Source organism: Zeugodacus cucurbitae, chromosome 3 (genome assembly GCF_028554725.1).
Source record: "Zeugodacus cucurbitae isolate PBARC_wt_2022May chromosome 3, idZeuCucr1.2, whole genome shotgun sequence".
Taxonomy (NCBI): domain Eukaryota; kingdom Metazoa; phylum Arthropoda; class Insecta; order Diptera; family Tephritidae; genus Zeugodacus; species Zeugodacus cucurbitae.
This window is the reverse complement of record NC_071668.1, coordinates 11789019-11803512: the sequence shown is the minus strand read 5'-3', so window position 1 is coordinate 11803512 and position 14494 is coordinate 11789019. Positions and strand designations below refer to the sequence as shown.

Genomic DNA, 14494 nt, shown 5'->3' with positions numbered 1-14494 from the left:
CGTCACTGTTGACAGTCATAACTTCGAAGTCGTAGATAATTTCGTCTACCTGGGAACCAGTATCAACAACACCAACAATGTCAGCCAACAAATCCAGCGCAGAATCACTCTTGCCAACAGGTGCTACTTTGGACTGAGTAGGCAATTGAACAGTAAAGTCCTCTCTCGACGAACAAAAACCAAATCAAGTCGCTTATCATTCCCGTCCTGCTTTATGGTGCTTGGACGATGTCAAAATCAGATGAGACGGCACTAGGAGTTTACGAGAGGAAAATTTTGCGCAAGATTTATGGTCCTCAGAACATTGGCAACGGCGAATACCGCAGACGATGGAACGATGAGCTGTACGAGTTATACGACGACATTGACATAGTTCAGCGAATAAAAAGACAGCGGCTACGCTAGCTAGGTCACGTTGTCCGAATGGACGAAAACACTCCAGCCCTGAAAGTGTTCGATGCAGTACCCGCCGGAGGAAGCCGAGGAAGGGGAAGGCCTCCACTCCGTTGGAGGGACCAGGTGGAGAGCGACCTGGTTACACTTGGAATCTCCAACTGGCGGCGAACTGCGAAGGAAAGAGAAGAGTGGCGCGCTCTCATCGATTCGGCTATAACCAGTTAAACGGTTGAACGCCAATAACATACATACAATACATATGAATGCATATCATTCATATGAAGGCTCCCAAACGCAGTTTGACGCTTTGCATAATGACTTAATTACTGATTTATAGAAAATTTATTCTAATTAATTGCATATTCTTAATAACATATGTATTGGACAATGCGGTAATATATTTATGAACTTCTTCTTTTTGACTGTCGTAGACACTGCTTACGCGGTTATAGCCGAGTCCAAAACAGCGCGCCACGTATCCCGCCTTCTGGCAGTTTGACGCCAATTGGTTATTCCAAGCGAAGCCAGGTCCCTCTCCACCTGGTCCTTCCATCGGAGTGGAGGTCTCCCTCTTCCTCGGCTCCACTCCGTTGGAGGGACCAGGTGGAGAGCGACCTGGTTACACTTGGAATCTCCAACTGGCGGCGAACTGCGAAGGAAAGAGAAGAGTGGCGCGCTCTCATCGATTCGGCTATAACCAGTTAAACGGTTGAACGCCAATAACATACATACAATACATATGAATGCATATCATTCATATGAAGGCTCCCAAACGCAGTTTGACGCTTTGCATAATGACTTAATTACTGATTTATAGAAAATTTATTCTAATTAATTGCATATTCTTAATAACATATGTATTGGACAATGCGGTAATATATTTATGAACTTCTTCTTTTTGACTGTCGTAGACACTGCTTACGCGGTTATAGCCGAGTCCAAAACAGCGCGCCACGTATCCCGCCTTCTGGCAGTTTGACGCCAATTGGTTATTCCAAGCGAAGCCAGGTCCCTCTCCACCTGGTCCTTCCATCGGAGTGGAGGTCTCCCTCTTCCTCGGCTACCACCAGCGGGTACTGCATCGAATACTTTCAGAGCTGGAGCACTTTCATCCATTCGAACAACATGACCTAGCCAGCGTAGCCGCTGTTTTTTTATTCGTTGGACTATGTCTATGTCGTCAAATAACACAAACAGCTCATCGTTCCATCGTCTGCGATATTCGCCGTTACCAATTCTTAAGGGACCATAAATCTTCCGCAAAACCTTTCTCTCGAAAAATCCTAGTGCCGTCTCATCTGATTTTGACATCGTCCACGCTTCTGCACCGTAAAGTAGGACGGGAATGATGAGAGACTTGTAGAGTTTGGTTTTTGTTCGTCGAGAGAGGACTTTACTTTTCAATTGCCTACTTAGTCCATAGTAGCACCTGTTGGCAAGAGTGATTCTGCGTTGGATTTCCAGGCTGACATTGTTATTGCTGTTAATGCTGGTTCCCAGGTAGACGAAATTATCTACAACTTCAAAGTTATGACTGTCAACAGTGACGTGGGAGCCAAGACGGGAATGCGCTGACTGTTTGTTTGACTGTTTGTGGAGGATGGAGTCATATGTAGAAGTTCACGTAAGTGAGGACAGTTTCTGACTGTCATTCACTTGGGAGTGGCCAGGAACGATTCTTTTACATGTGGCTCAAGCAGCTCACGACTTCCGGTCTTAGACCAAGTATCCTCTGGGTAGCCAACAGACATCGGTTTGGAGGCGAGCTAAAGTGAGAAGGCGAAACCCGCCTATGCGGTTGTGCGTAGGGTTTGGGACCCACCACATAAAAACACCCCCCAATGAAAAAAAAAAAATTTATGAACTACATATTATAAATATATGACTACATATGTATGTGTAATTCATGTAATTAAATTTCCAGTAAAGCACTGCGCCTCGCTTACAGTTTCAAACGAACCGCACTGCTTCCAGCTGTGTAATAATATAACAATAATAACAACTACAAATGATATAATTTAAGTGCAACCGCACTGCGAAATCTCACACTCAGTCTTCTTGGTATTGAGTAAACCAACTGGGCAGTCAGTACTTCAGTACAACTCATCAGTCATATTCGTGCGTATACTGACCTTTCTGAATAGCTTCCTGACGAAGATACTGTTTGTACATGTACATAGGTCTCAAAGAGATCGTGTGAGTATTTAATATGTATATTAGGGTGGCCCTTATGGCAAAAATTCTTATTTTTTTCAGGATTTCAAGCTCCTTGGGCAACCTCTAAACCTTTTTTGATTGACCCAAAACTTTGTATATACTAGTTTTTGGGCTATTCGCATATTTCTAGGGGGTGCGATCGAGAATCCAGAAATTTTTTTTATCCTCCATATAACTAAGGGCCACCCTAATGTATATATGGAATATCGAGCCTCACAGAATATATATATTATTTTGTTTGTATCAATATAAACTTTTATATATTAGGCAACTAATTAAAGAGATTCTGTGCTGGCACATGTCCCCGTGTTTACACCAAGGGCTATAGATTTATTTAAACAGAATATCAATAATAATTTTACATAACCCTTATTTGCATTTAAACCAAATCTATTTAATGGGTGTAATAAACAATTAGCTCATCTCTTAAGTATTTTATGCAAAGGCATGCAGAATTGGAGTCTCGTCGCCCTGATCACTTTGGTATGTATAACTCTATATCTCTATATCTAACTCATTTAGTTTTAGATGTTAAAAACAACCGAACAAATCTATTGTAGCCTACGTGACACATGCTGCGAGAATATAAAAATGAAAAGATCAAAATAATAACAATATGAAGTACTGATTTGAGGAGAAAAGGTGCGATGGCGGCGACTCAGGGTGGCACTACTTAAAAGCTTGGAAGGCCCTTGCTGGGCATAATTGCGCCATTAGAATCTCAAGCGTCAACCGCCAAGCGGCAATAACGAGGATGAAATTCGCGCAAACACTGTACTTTGCCACCTGCTTCATTGCCTCACTGCAAGCCTTGAGCGATAAGGATACCATCGAGGTGGCCAACGATTACTTTACAGGTTTGTAGTTAATATTTTATTCGTAAATGATATCACATATTGTAATAGGCTATTATCGTATTTTTTATATTTATTTGCTTCCATGTTCGTGTTGGCGGTCATTGCTCTGGGACTGGCCGTTATACCTTCAATGCAAACACTCATCGTTGCGAGGAGTTCGGCGGTTGTGGTGGTAATAAAAACAATTTCGAGAGCAAAGCAGCTTGCGAAGCAACATGCTTCCGTAATCATGATGAAGTACCTGTAATTCCAATTGCGTAAGAGGCAACAACAGCATAAGGTCACTGCGCACAGCAGCTGTACAAAATATTATATTATATATAGTATTACATACTAGTGATTTGAAAAAATCGGTTTTATCTTGTTATAAGCTGAGTTTCTGTTACTTAGCAAATATAAAAAAAAAATAGTTAATAAATATGAAAAAAAAAATTAATTATTTTTTAAATCTAAAGTTCCATGTGAAAAAACAGTGTGAGTGTGAGGTCCATGTTCTCGATCAGTTTTTGGATACAAAAAAAATTAAATTAAGTTTAGAGCGAATGATTCGAAATGTATACTATATTGCTTTCTTAACATCAGATTTATTTGAAAATATACTAAAAACCTTTACGAAAGCAACTCCCTTTGAAGACTCTCATAAAAGAAAATAATAATTGCTAGTTGATGGCAACGGTCTCCTAATGAGGAGAAATCTAATATTCCTTACTAAGATTTCAAAAGATCCAAATATATCAAATAAATGACAAATCGACCAGCCTCACAAAAAATTAAACGAAGATTTAAATATTCGTTTCGAGAATATTACTTCGTCTTGGATTGTTAGGACACATATCTACGCAACCAAAATATACCTGCGGAGAAAAATTTCAAAATTTTTGTACTAAACTATGGAATTGATAAGAAAATCCTGATACCACTTTTTTATGGAAATATTGATATAAAAGAGAGCTTAGTTGGGAATCAGATTTTTTTTTATAAAACATAAATGATTATGCCTCTGTTTTTAGTTATTTTAAAACTGATATATTTTTGACCAAAATCCAACAAACGACATCTGTCAGGAAATCATCATGAAAAACGAAGTAGTTACTTTTATGGGAAATAGACGGTTATTACGAAGCAACAGGGCCGAGGCACACTGAAACATCACAAAAGTATTCCCTTACATCAATCGAAAATTAGTTAGAAAATTAGAAAATACATTAGGTTAGATTGGAGTTCGAAAATAGTTGGGAGACTATAACTAAAAATGTACTCCACTTCATTTTGGATTCTAAATTATAACCAATCAACCAACATCACTGCGACTCAACGAATTTGACGAAATTTATAGTATTTTTCGTAATTTTTTGTTGAAAACTGTTGTAACCAAAATAAGTCGTAAGATATTGTTTACATAAAAATTGTGCGTAATATTCATGATTTAGTTTTGATTTTCTGGTATGAGAATTCTTTTTCTAAGTTTAAAACAAATACTAGTTTATTGCCTTTGATTTTAGATTGTTTAAGTAGGTGTATAATTAAAAAGTGAGACATTGCTGCGTTATAAGTTAATTCCCTCAACTATATAAAATCTAACCGCTTCCATTGCGGTAACTATGTATGTATATCGAAAGTCCTCTGAATATTACTCATACGCTCTGTATTACTATTTAGTGTACAATTGCGAATTGAATAAGAAAAGAGATAAACATAATGACCATGAATTTTAAGCAAATACAACAATAATAAATACCTAAAAACATATTTCATACAATAGACAGTACCAGCTAGTGTGTGAAAAATATTGATTTAGTAAGCATTTAGTTACTAAACGCAGTGCTAATGTAGCAAGTAAGAGCCATTACTCATAGGCAGGTGTCTACAACAACTGTTAACATAATAAATAACAAATGAAATCAGAATTAATGAAATTAATACATAAATACTGACAAGAGTTGAAAGCATTTAATAATACTTTGCATATTTCAATGTAAGCACTGCTATTTATGCTTAGAGCCGAACTTAATGGAAGCAGTAACTTACTAAATATACTGACATTTTACTTGAATAAGTTACAAAGTTGTGTACGAATTATATGTTTATTTAAATATGTCTGTATAAAAATCTAAATCGTAATATATGCCCAGTCATACATATGAACGCACATCATTCATATGAAGGCTCCCAAACGCAGTTAAACGCATTGCATAATGACTTAATTACTGATTTATAGAAAATGTATTCTAATTAATTGCATATTCCTAATAGCACATGTATTGGACAATGCGGTAATATATTTATGAACTACATATTATAAATATATGACTACATAATATGTATGTACAAATCATGTAATTAAATTTCCAGTAAAGCACTGCGCCTCGCTTACAGTTTCAAACGAACCGCACTGCATCCAGCTGTGTGATAATATAACAATAATAACAACTACAAATGATTTAATTTAAGTGCAACTGCACTGCGAAATCTCACACTCAGTCAACTTTATTGAGTAAACCAACTGGGCAGTCAGTACTTCAGTCCAACTCATAAGTCATTTTCGTGCATATGCTGACCCTTCTGAATAGCTTCCCGGCGAAGATACTGTGTGTCTTATGTGATGTAAGCATGAAAGTATGAAGGTCTCAAAGAGATCGTGTGAGTGTTCATTATATATATACATATTTATGTGGAATAACGAACCCCACAGAAAATATATATCAGTATGAATTATTATAACCCAGCAGGAAAATTCTAATATAACCAAGTGCGTGGGTAAATTTAAGAACCGGTATCACTAAGGTTGGTAGAGAATCTTATTATAAAATTCAGCAATAGAGAGCGCACAGTCACGGCTATTTTTCTAACCTCTTGCAACCACACATCCACTGCACTGGTTTGAATATTAAAATACAAGTTATGATTGCATTTTCTTGCAGGGTTGCATTCAGTGCATTCTCCACCTTACTAAATGTAATCATAGTTGAATTAACATTACACAGTTTAGCTCATTTTTCATTTAGTAAATAAACTAGTCGCATTTTGTCAGTTCTATGCTTGTTGTTGTTGTTGTTAGAAAATAACGTGTACTTGAATTATTTGAATAATAATATTTTAATTATTTCAGATAGGCAATTAATTGAACAGATTCTGTGCTGGCACATGTGTGCTCATGTTTAAAATCTATGTACTTAATGAGTGTTATAAACAATTAGCTCAACTCATAAGTATTTCATTGACATGCGCTTCAGCGATTCACTAATAATGGAAAAATAAACCTCGCTCTTAAAGTGGGTAGAGACAGGTTTGAGGATTACTGATTGAAAAGACAAGAATCCTATGTACACTCAGGATATGAGAACTAAGATATGCATTTCTTATGATTGAGGTCAAAGCCCAGTTCCACGGTAGTTTGATCTATAACAAACTGGGATTTATAGTCGGGGAAGTACTATAACTACTTTGAGAATGTTTTTAGCTGATTCAAAAGCACAGAATTCTACTCTCGGTGTTGCTTAAGCTAACTAACTCGGCTGCTTTTTGGATCCCCAGTTATCTCGGCGATGGATAGTTGAAATCGCTAGGTTTGAAGCAAACTAAAAAGGGTTTATCAGAGAAGAACTTTACTTTATGCCCGCCACAAACATTGACTCTTTTATGCGTACAAAGAAGGTATCTTCCCCTTAGCTGGGAAGGGAATACAATGAATAGGAGGACCTGTATTCAATGAGTTCTCTTCAGCTTTGTATAGTCTCGAGAATATAAGAATAGCTTGCGATTTTACAGAATTGGAGGGTGTTATAGTTCTACCCGTTAAATCCTAACTGGTATAATTTTATTTATTCACGTGAAACATAACCTCGAATTTATGCGTATTAATTTAAATTCAATGAATTCAATTTTGATAAAAAATAATTTAAAAAAATATCCTGCAAGCACGTGCCCATAAATCAAGTTAATAACGCCACTCACTTAAATCAATCCAAATTATTCAATTTAGTTATTATGATTTTTTTTTATTTTTTTGTTCTGTAGTTGTTTGTTTTGACTAATTCATAATTTAATTTTGAGTTCATAGTAATTGCCACTTAGCGACCTTAACGCGCTTAGCGAGCATATAAAGGCTTAGCATTAAATCAATTACTCAATTGTAAATATTTTTGACGAAAAATATCACCTGAAAAAAGCAAAAACAAAAATATAAAAACAATCCAGAAAAAAAATAAAGTAACAAAAAACATACCCAGAAATGTGGTAGGCAAATAGACGAATAACAACAAGTGAATAAAAACAAAAAAAAATGTCTATTTGCTTTTGTACAACTGTCGGTCTTTTTCTGCATAATAATAATACTAGTCTGGCCATTTGTATGTATATATGTATGTACGTATGATGTATGTATTTTCATATTTCTATTAGTTTGTTTAATAAAACACATTGTTAGCAGCGATTATCTGCGGTCATGTTATTGTTTATGTTGTTGGTGTTGTTTTTTTTTCAAATGCCTCAACTTGAGAGAATGCTTGAATTGCGTGAAAAAAATAAATCTAATAAATACAGTGAAGAGGAAAATATTAGTATGGCATTTAGTAGAGGTTAGTTTCTAACATAACTTATCTCTAGTCGGGGTCAGAGTGAGAATAAGTGTCTCCAATGCACAAAATGGGCCTACACATTGAATCCGTTTCGATCGAAAAATGGTTCGATTCGATCGAAAAATTTTACGTCGGAATCATTGAATCCGTATCGAAAATAAAACTCACGATCACATTGAACTCACTCACTCGAAAAAATACATTCCGCGGCAAATAGATGTCACTAATTATGAAGTCATTGAATTCGCAAATTCGAAAATTTTGGTCGAAATCTATCCGTTGATGAGTTAGTTGCGGAAATTTTGAAGAAATACACCATTTGGAAGTTTTTATGTAAACAATTACTGATGATGGACTAAATTATATTTTAAATTGGTATTTTAGAGACGAGCGCCAAAAAAAGACAAAAAAAAGTGAATTAAAGATGTTTAAAAGCGATGTAAAGTTGCCCCCTCGAAATAGCGAAAGAATTTTCTCGAAGAGCCTAAGGCTAATTAAATATTTTTCGGAATAAATTCCACTATAGTTAAAAGTCAGTTTTAATTTTGTTGAACAAAGCAAAAAGCAGAGACACTTTGTCGCATTTGTCGATGAAGGTCGATAAAACAGTTTTACGATCGAAAATCGTTATCGTATCGAAATGGTATTCGCTGCGGATTCAATGGTTAGGACCAATATTTCATACATGTGTCTAACTTTAGATACGTGCAGTTATATCACAACCTCAGGAATGAAATAGAGAGAATTTAGTAACGAAAATGAGAGAAATCAGGCCTCAAATCTATTTGATACATATCACATCAAACTTCGGAGAACTTCATCGTGTTCTTCGATATTCGAAGCGTTCTTTAGAAGGATAATATACTTTATTTAAAATAAATCACAGTATCGAAGAATGAAATAACCAATATTTTGACTTTTTTGTTGGTAAATTTTATGACATTTGGTGTTTGAATAGACATTTAGGGATATAGCCATCGCTACTGTGTGTGCCCTTATCAGAGCGAATTATGGCCAAATTCTACACGATATTTTCCAGAATAGTCGATCTTGTAGATTGTCGGGATTTTTATCCAACCAAGGACAGTGAACTCTGCAGCATTCCTGAAAACTAATTGGGGATGTGTTCAAATCAAAAAATATGCTTTATCAGCCACGAGTATTAGTATTAACTTGACGTAGCAACACAATGCGGAGTCTAATAGAACCAAGAACCAAGATAACCTAGTTGTCCAAAATAGTGATATTTTCAAGAGATGAATACTAAAAAGTGTAGTTCTCAGACTAAGAGACAGCTACTGAGTAAACAACTAAACAAAGCTTCCTTCCGCTTGTCATGCAAAAATTTTGCTCCCCACTGTATATGTGAATTTAATACGCCGCGGTGAGAGACCATGAGCGTGAACACAACAAAAATAAATAAATATGACAAATTTTTAGCATTTATGTTTTAGATTTTTGCTTAATTAACGCCTGCATGCCACATATGCCATGATGATAATTTCTACAGCTCAACGGCTGAGCGACTAAACGATTTCAATGAAATGCTGAGCTCATTTCAATATTGACACTACAACAGAATGGCGGTACATTTTCAGCGGTGTTTACGTGTCTTACTGCTGATCGTGGCGATTAGTGTCGTTTCAAGTGCGCCGCAACAAAAACAAACAAAGGCACAAAAACAGGCAGCAGTCAGTGGACTAGCGGGTGGTGGTGGTGGCGCACAAGCGCGGGTGCAAGGTGAGTAGAGTTGAATAAAACGATGAAAAGAAGTGAATGAAACGAAATATTTTCTACTTTCAAGATCCGAAATGTCTGCAGCCGAAGGAACCCGGTCCATGTCGCATGAATCTCGAACGTTACTACTACAATTCACAGACGAATACTTGTGAAAAATTCAAGTTCGGCGGCTGCCGTGGTAATGACAATAAATTTGGCTTTTTGAAGACATGCGAAGATGCTTGTTTGCAGCCGAAAACAGCAACGAACAATGCACCAGCCGGCAATGCTAAAGTGCCAGCGGTGGTACCAGCAGCAGCACCAGCCGCAGTACCCGCTGCTGTACCCACAGCGGTGCCCAAAAATCCCAAGCCGGCAGCGATTACAACAAATACAAATACAAAGGCAAAGAAAACACCCACAGCAGCATAGGCATACTAGTAGGTGATTGGGATTCATAATAGAGAAGATCTGTTATATCATCAACCTTATATGAAGGTCTACGTGATTAAATTACAGCAAATAGTCGATCTTGATCATGTACAGTTTTGAATATTATTTTGAGATTTTGTGCACCAAAAATTTGTGGAGAATTGTAAAAATTATTTTTTAAATTAAATTAGTGAAGCTATTTATAATATAAATAAATGTAAAGAAATATCGGAAAATTTACTAAAATTGTACAACGGAATTCATAGAACAGCTCTTGAAACACCAAGAACAAGGAGATAGGCTGGAGGGTTAGTGTTTGAAACAGTAAAAGTTATGTTTCTTCTAAAGATGAGTACTAAGATCTACCATACTACAACTTTAATCGATTTACATTGCGACAGCGATGTGAAGAGAATGTCTTGCAAGACGAATTTCAGTTTCAGATTAATATTCTCCATCGCGGAGTCTTTTTAATACCCTCACCTGGGAACTATTTCCAGAAAGTTGAGATTCTATCAATAAATATAGCCTATGTTACTCGGGGTGACTGTAGCTTTCCAATGGCGAAAGAATTTTTGAAATCGGCGCAGTAGTATTTGAGTTTATTCATTACAAACATACATACAAATATTTCCTCTTTATAATAGTAGTATGGATATTCACAGTTTGTGAGAGATTGAAGAGATATTTCGAAATGTAATCAAAAGTGTACTTATAAAAGATATGTATGAGAAATATATAAGGAACTAACTGAAATCAGTATATCCATCAAATTAGTGCTGGATAAAGCTATGGACTAGAAGAATTATTAATTATTAATTTTCGCATGTTGGTCAAGGTTATAAGGATCCAGTGAAAGAAATTAACCGATTTCATCTGATTTTGAAACCAAATCACTTCATTTGATGAATAAATTTCGTATATCTGTCGGTATATGTCTGTATAATATGTGGATGAGGGTCAAGGGAAGTATTTCGATTATTTCTTAATGGAACTGAATAAATCTGAATAAAATGTCGAGTGACTTGTTAAATGTGATGTCCGCCCATAGTAAAAATTTAAAAACTAAATCTTATGATTTTATGATCTTTGAGATCAATATATCATAAATCATACTTCGAAACATGTTTCCGATACCGTGCTTTAGAAAACTATAGCACCATCAGTTGTTTTATCTTAGTGTAGTTATTAGCAGGCTATAATCGCTTAAAGCGGTTCCTGCGCCAAATATATATAGTTATTAGCAGATTTCCCTAATTTTCACAAAGTGGAATGAAGCAAAAATATCTTATATTTTAATTTTAATAATGGTTACCCAGAAAGCCACCCACCCATCATAAGAAAACGTTAAAATCCTCACAAGACTTCCTCAGCATATTTTGTTGCTACTCTATATATACAAATAATTACTATGGTTTTAAATCAAACCATTTTTATTTCATTTACGAGACTGCACTTAGTGCCATGTTAAATTATATCACAATTTCTGCGTGAATTCTCGCTTTTACAGAAAGACAATTTGATATAAATCATGACATCAATTTATGCCGTCATTTCGTTTATTTTAATAAACTTAATCGGTCTAGATTATTTTTAGGTCTTACAAAACAACAGTTAGTTGAAAATATTATTATTACACTCTTGCGCAATATGTTGAGGGAGTTATTTTTCAAGTATTGTTGACTGACAATTAAATTTTCGCATCATCATTTCGATGAGAAATAATAAACGATTCGTTTATTTATATTTCGCATTTACTTTTCCAAGTACTTGACTGTTTGATATGATTTAATTGAACTGAATTTAAAATTGCGGTTGCGGCTTTATGTGCTATAAGAGATGAGTTTACACACAGAATTATAATTAGCCGATTGAGAAGAAAAATCCCACTAACCGCATTTAAGTCAATATTTGTATTTGTACGAGTATACTCGTGCGCTGACTCATTTAGTGCGCAAAAATAGTTCATAAATCAGACGTTAGCATTTTATTGATCGAATTAGCATATTATTTATGCGAACACATTTGCAATTTATTATTGTACATTTTAGAAGAGAATAACTACGATCAAAGTGCTACAGGAAGGCTACAATCGCAGCATACAAAAACAACATGTCGTACTAGAACGTCAACAGATTCGAAAACACCCGCACATTAACTATCGCAATAACATTGCCAATCGTTGAAAGCCAATCACCGACAGTCGTTGACATTGATAAGTTTCGTTGCCGTTGCCGTGTCTGACTGTGAAACTGCTGCTAAAGCTGTCATTAAGCCGGTTGTTGCTAGCGTTATAGCTACCGAGCTGAATGAACTGGAGCTTCCTAGCTGCTGTTTTGCCGCGTCTGAGCCTGGTGTACCAGCCGGTGTTGGACGCTTGCTAAGCCACAGCAGAACGCCGCTGCGCCGCTCACACCTGCTCGCCAATCGCTTATGCAAACCGTGCGCCACCTCGCGAATACCCGCCATAACTACTAATGAGCTTGCGCGACTCACCGCTGACAGACGGCACATTGCGCCGCTCTGCGTCACCAGCCACCAACCAGCTGCTGGCTGCGCCGCGAACGTGGTTATGAGCATAATTGCTTGTGTGGTGGACGAGGAAAAAAATTATATTTAAAAATAAAAATACAAAAATAACAACAATATTGAGCAGAGAAAGGGTACGCAAGCAAATCGGAAGTGTTGAGGCGGCGGCGACTCAGCATGGCACTACTTAAAACGCGTTGAAGGCGTTCGGTGGCATCATTGCGCCATTAGAATCTCAAGCGTCAACATATAAAATAAAATCTACTTTATCCACAAACAACAACAAATTCGTACAGGATGAAATTCGCGCTAACTCTGTGCTTTGCCGCCTGCTTCATTGCCTCACTGCAGGCCGCGGCCGTGGATCCTACGACAACGCAGCTCCCAGCAAATGACGAGGATGCAACGACCACAGTCGCCGCCGAGGTGGCCAACGATTTCTATTCAGGTTTGTAGTTAGTATTTGATTCGTAAGTGATTTCATAAATTTAAAATCCATTTATCGTTATTTATTTTCTTTTTCGCAGAATGCTACCAACCCAGAGAAGTTGGACGTTGCTTTGGCCTATTCCGTCGTTATGCCTACAATGCAGACAGTCGTCGTTGTGAGGAGTTCGTTTATGGCGGTTGCGGTGGTAATCGGAACAATTTCGAGAGCAAAGAGGCTTGCGAGTCGACATGCTTGCGTGGTAACGATGATGAGCGCTCGACCACAGCGAAGGCCGCTGCTAATGATGAGGCAGCACCTGTAATTCCTGCTGAGGAAGTGGCAACAGCAGCTTAAAGCCTTTACGAAACAACTTCCAGATCAAAAAAAGAACACAATGTGAAATATGTATATATATAGTATTATATCCTAGTGATTCGAAAAAATCGTTTTTATCTTGTTATGAGCTGAGCTTCTAATACTCAACAAAAATAAAACAAAAATTTGTTGAAAAATATGTAAAACAAAATGTGATTTTTTTTTGAAAATCTAAGGTTCCATGTGAATAGCAGTGTGAGTTCGAGGTCCATGTTCTCGATCTGCTTATGGATACAAAAAATAAATAAATTAGCTTTGGAGCGAGTGTTTCGAAGTGTAAAGTACACTTGTGCTCACATAATTAGGCCACTGTAACGAAAGCGTGGAAATCATGATCTGAGCGAAAAAAAAATTATTTAGAAGTGAAAAGGCTATTGCCTTATTTAATGTAAAAACATGTTGTAAACTCTTTATTTAACAATGGGTAAAAATAAGAGCTCTTCTCCTTGTAAAGGAAAAATCACATGAGAGCTTCCAAAAATTCAAAAACATTGTGAAAGTAAGGGAATATTTGACTTTTTTAGAGGAAGGGTCCAGTATCCTTTACCATATTTTAGGAAACTTAAAATTTTGAAAATGTGCTTCGTAAAAACCGAATAACATAATACCTTGCGACGATAGGTAATTACCATGAATGAGCAAGGTGGATTCTTTCATGATTTCAGATGAAATTAGAGCTCAAATGGAGCATAGATATTGTGTAAGTGTGTTAAAACACATTATCCGCCATAAAATGTGTGAACATTTCCCAAATAGGTGAATTGCTCTACCCAGACCAAACGTATTGAAGAAGAACAACGAGCGAAGGATATCGTTTGCAAGGATGTACCAGTAAAAGAACTCCAAATTATTAGATCTAGTGGCATGGAGCGATGAATTCATGTTTAAAGAGTTCGGGAATGATGGTAGACCCTATATCAGGCGACAAGAATAACAAGAATTAAACCCACGATACACAAACA

At 36.6% G+C, this 14494-nt stretch overlaps 2 protein-coding genes across 3 annotated transcripts in view; one reads left to right on the top strand and one right to left on the bottom strand.

The window, feature by feature from the left end:
• LOC105210783 (homeotic protein ocelliless) overlaps window positions 1-14494 on the bottom strand; it is a 178009-nt gene that overhangs the window by 41967 nt on the left and 121548 nt on the right. The window lies entirely within an intron of this gene.
• Window positions 9574-13547, top strand: LOC105210890 (actinia tenebrosa protease inhibitors). The gene is made up of 4 exons (XM_054226530.1): window positions 9574-9787; window positions 9852-10196; window positions 12987-13175; window positions 13255-13547. The coding sequence occupies exons 1-4, from the start codon at window positions 9628-9630 to the stop codon at window positions 13509-13511; spliced, it is 951 nt and encodes a 316-aa protein (XP_054082505.1). The 5' UTR covers window positions 9574-9627; the 3' UTR covers window positions 13512-13547.

Bases quoted from the DNA above. Each gene is read 5' to 3' on its own strand.
- LOC105210890 (XM_054226530.1), top strand. From the start codon at position 9,628: ATGGCGGTACATTTTCAGCGGTGTTTACGTGTCTTACTGCTGATCGTG. The intron at 10,197-12,986 runs AGGCATACTAGT...ATATAAAATAAA, and splicing joins GAAAACACCCACAGCAGCAT to ATCTACTTTATCCACAAACA. The intron at 13,176-13,254 runs GTTTGTAGTTAG...TCTTTTTCGCAG, and splicing joins GGCCAACGATTTCTATTCAG to AATGCTACCAACCCAGAGAA.